This window comes from Camellia sinensis, chromosome 12 (assembly GCF_055761805.1).
Source record: "Camellia sinensis isolate YWXY chromosome 12, ASM5576180v1, whole genome shotgun sequence".
In the NCBI taxonomy this organism is placed as follows: Eukaryota; Viridiplantae; Streptophyta; class Magnoliopsida; order Ericales; family Theaceae; genus Camellia; species Camellia sinensis.
In genome coordinates this window covers 41,777,198-41,780,049 of record NC_138972.1, presented here as the reverse complement: position 1 = coordinate 41,780,049, position 2,852 = coordinate 41,777,198, and the positions used below count along the sequence as shown (strand labels likewise).

Genomic DNA, 2,852 nt, shown 5'->3' with positions numbered 1-2,852 from the left:
TCGAAAAGACTACCTTCAGAACTCGTTACGGGAACTATGAGTTTCTCGTCATGCCATTTGGTGTCACAAACGCTCCAGTGGCCTTCATAGACCTCATGAATCGAGTGTTCAAACCCTATCTTGACAAGTTCGTCATTGTCTTCATTGACGACATTCTTATATACTCCAAATCGCCAAAAGATCATAAGCACCACTTGCGAAGAGTTCTACAGATATTACGTGATCACAAGCTTTATGCCAAGTTGAAAAAATGTGAATTCTGGATCACTAGTGTACACTTCCTCGGTCACGTCACTAATAAAGATGGCATCTCAGTTGATCCCCAAAAGGTTACAGCAATCGTGGATTGGCCACGACCTACTAATGTGTCTGAGATTCGAAGCTTCTTGGGCCTAGCTGGCTATTACCGGCGCTTCGTGCAAGATTTCTCAAAGATAGTTTCACCCTTGACCCAGCTAACTCAGAAGAACACACCTTTTGAATGGACCGACAAGCAGGAAAGTTGCTTCCAAAAATTGAAGAACAGACTTGTGACGGCTCCTATACTAGCACTCCTCGCAGAAATAGAAGGGTTCGTAATTTATAGCGATACCTCATACAATGGTTTGGGTTGTGTTCTTATGCCAAATGGGAAGGTCATTGCTTATGCTTCCTGCCAACTAAAAACTCATGAAAGGAACTACCTAACTCATGATCTGGAATTGGCTACGGTGATCTTCGCCCTCAAGATCTGGCGTCATTATCTCTACGGTGCAACCTGTGAGATTTACATTGATCACAAGAGTCTCAAATATCTGTTTACACAAAAGGAATTGAATATGAGGCAACGACGATGGCTAGAATTTATGAATGACTATGATATAGAGATCCATTACTATCCCGACAAAGCTAACGTAGTAGCAAATGCATTAAGTCGAAAAATGACCAAAAGTTTGGCATGTACCCTCGTTCCCCGTAAGATCAATGGACTACTTGCCAACATAATCGTGGAACCCAAGTTGATTGAAGAAATTAGAATCCGCCAATGTGAAGATAAACTTTTGATGAAAAAGTACAAGGAACAAGGAAGCACGCTTGATCCTAACTTCACGATAAGTAATGGGATGCTAAAATTTCGGAATCGAATTTGCATACCCGACCTTCCAGAACTCAAGAAAAGGGTATTGGTAGAAGCTCATAGCTCAAGGTTTGCGATCCACCTTGGTAATACGAAGATGTATCACGATCAGAATCATGTACTCCCTCTCTAAGTTCGCCACTCTATACATTAAGGAAATCATTCGTTTGCACGGCACCCCAGTTTCAATCGTATCTGATAAAGACCCCCGCTTCGTGTCTCATTTCTGGAACAAATTACAAGAAGCTTTAGGAACCACTCTGAAGTTTAGCACGCCTTATCACCCGCAAACTGATGGGCAATCCAAAAGAACAATCCAGACTTTGGAAGATATGTTACGTGTATGTGTGTTAGACCTTAAAGATAATTGGGATGATCACCTACCTTTGGTGGAGTTCACCTATAATAATAGCACCATACGAGGCACTATATGGAAGAAAATGTCGATCACTTCTGTGTTGGACAGAAGTAGGAGACAAGAAACTATTAGGCCCCGAGATCGTGCAAATAACAAGTAATAAAATTCAACTCATCCAACAGCGAATTCGCACTACCCAAAGTCGCCAGAAAAGCTATGCGGATACGAGAAGATGGGGCTTAGAATTTCAAATAGGAGATCATGTGTTCCTAAAGATCTTACCCACAAGAAGGGTTATCCGATTTGGAAAACGAGGAAAGTTAAACCCACGTTACATCGGGCCATTTGAGATACTAGAAAGAATTGGTCCTGTGGTATATCGCCTTGCGCTTCCACCCGAACTGTCCAATGTCCATAATGTGTTTCACGTTTCGATGCTTCGACAGTATCTTCGAGATCCAGAGGATGTTGTTGATTATGAGAACTTGGAAGTGCAAGAAGACCTCTCTTATAAAAAGCAATCTGTACAGATTCTCGATTGTCGTGATCAGGTCCTTCGAAATAAGACTATACCTCTCGTAAAAGTCTTATGGAGAAACCATCGTGTTGAAGAAGCAACGTGGGAAACTGAAAGTCAAATACGAGCCAAATATCCACACCTTTTCGAAAACCAAGGTATGTAATATTTGGGGACAAACTTCTTTTAAGGAGAGGAGAAATGTGACATTCGAATTTGTAAATTTTATTCAATACTGCAATAAATAGAATTCTTTATTATTATAAAAAAATAATATAAAAAAATAAATAAAATAAAACAAAACAAATAAATAAAATAAAACAAAAAATAATAATAATAAAAATAAAAATAAATAACTAAATGAATAAATGCATAATTTAGGAAATTGGAAATTGTTAAGGAAATAAGTTGCTAGGCACCACACGTTAAATATTTCAATAAGTGGTTAGTGATGTTTTATAATTGGATAGTGAGGTTTTATAGTTGGATAGTGAGGTTTTTCGACATGAACCTAACGTATAATCATAAGTAATTTTAGAAATTATAACCTTTAGAATTGAATTAAAAAAAAAAAAAAACCAAGTAAATTTCGGTGGGGGCCAAGGGTCAACTTGGCCCTTGGTGATATCATGGAGATGAAAGCAAGGGTCAAGAAAATAGCAAAATAAGAAGCATCTGCATGTCCACTTGGTCCCCTCATAAACAGATGGCACGAGAGGGAGGTGGGATGTACATGTGATCTCGTAAGCTTGGGCCTCACTCTTGTTCAAGTATAAATAGAGGGCATTGGGGTAAAGTGTAACAACCCTCATACTGTTTACCGACTGATGACTGATTGATTACCGTTAATCGTCGATTAC

At 39.1% G+C, this 2,852-nt stretch overlaps 1 protein-coding gene across 1 annotated transcript; it reads left to right on the top strand.

Annotated features, from left to right (window-relative positions):
• The first annotated feature begins 920 nt into the window (after positions 1–920).
• LOC114273494 (uncharacterized) lies at positions 921–2,158 on the top strand. The gene is made up of 2 exons (XM_028215297.2): positions 921–1,235; positions 1,472–2,158. The coding sequence occupies exons 1-2, from the start codon at positions 921–923 to the stop codon at positions 2,156–2,158; spliced, it is 1,002 nt and encodes a 333-aa protein (XP_028071098.2).
• The last annotated feature ends 694 nt before the right edge of the window (positions 2,159–2,852 follow it).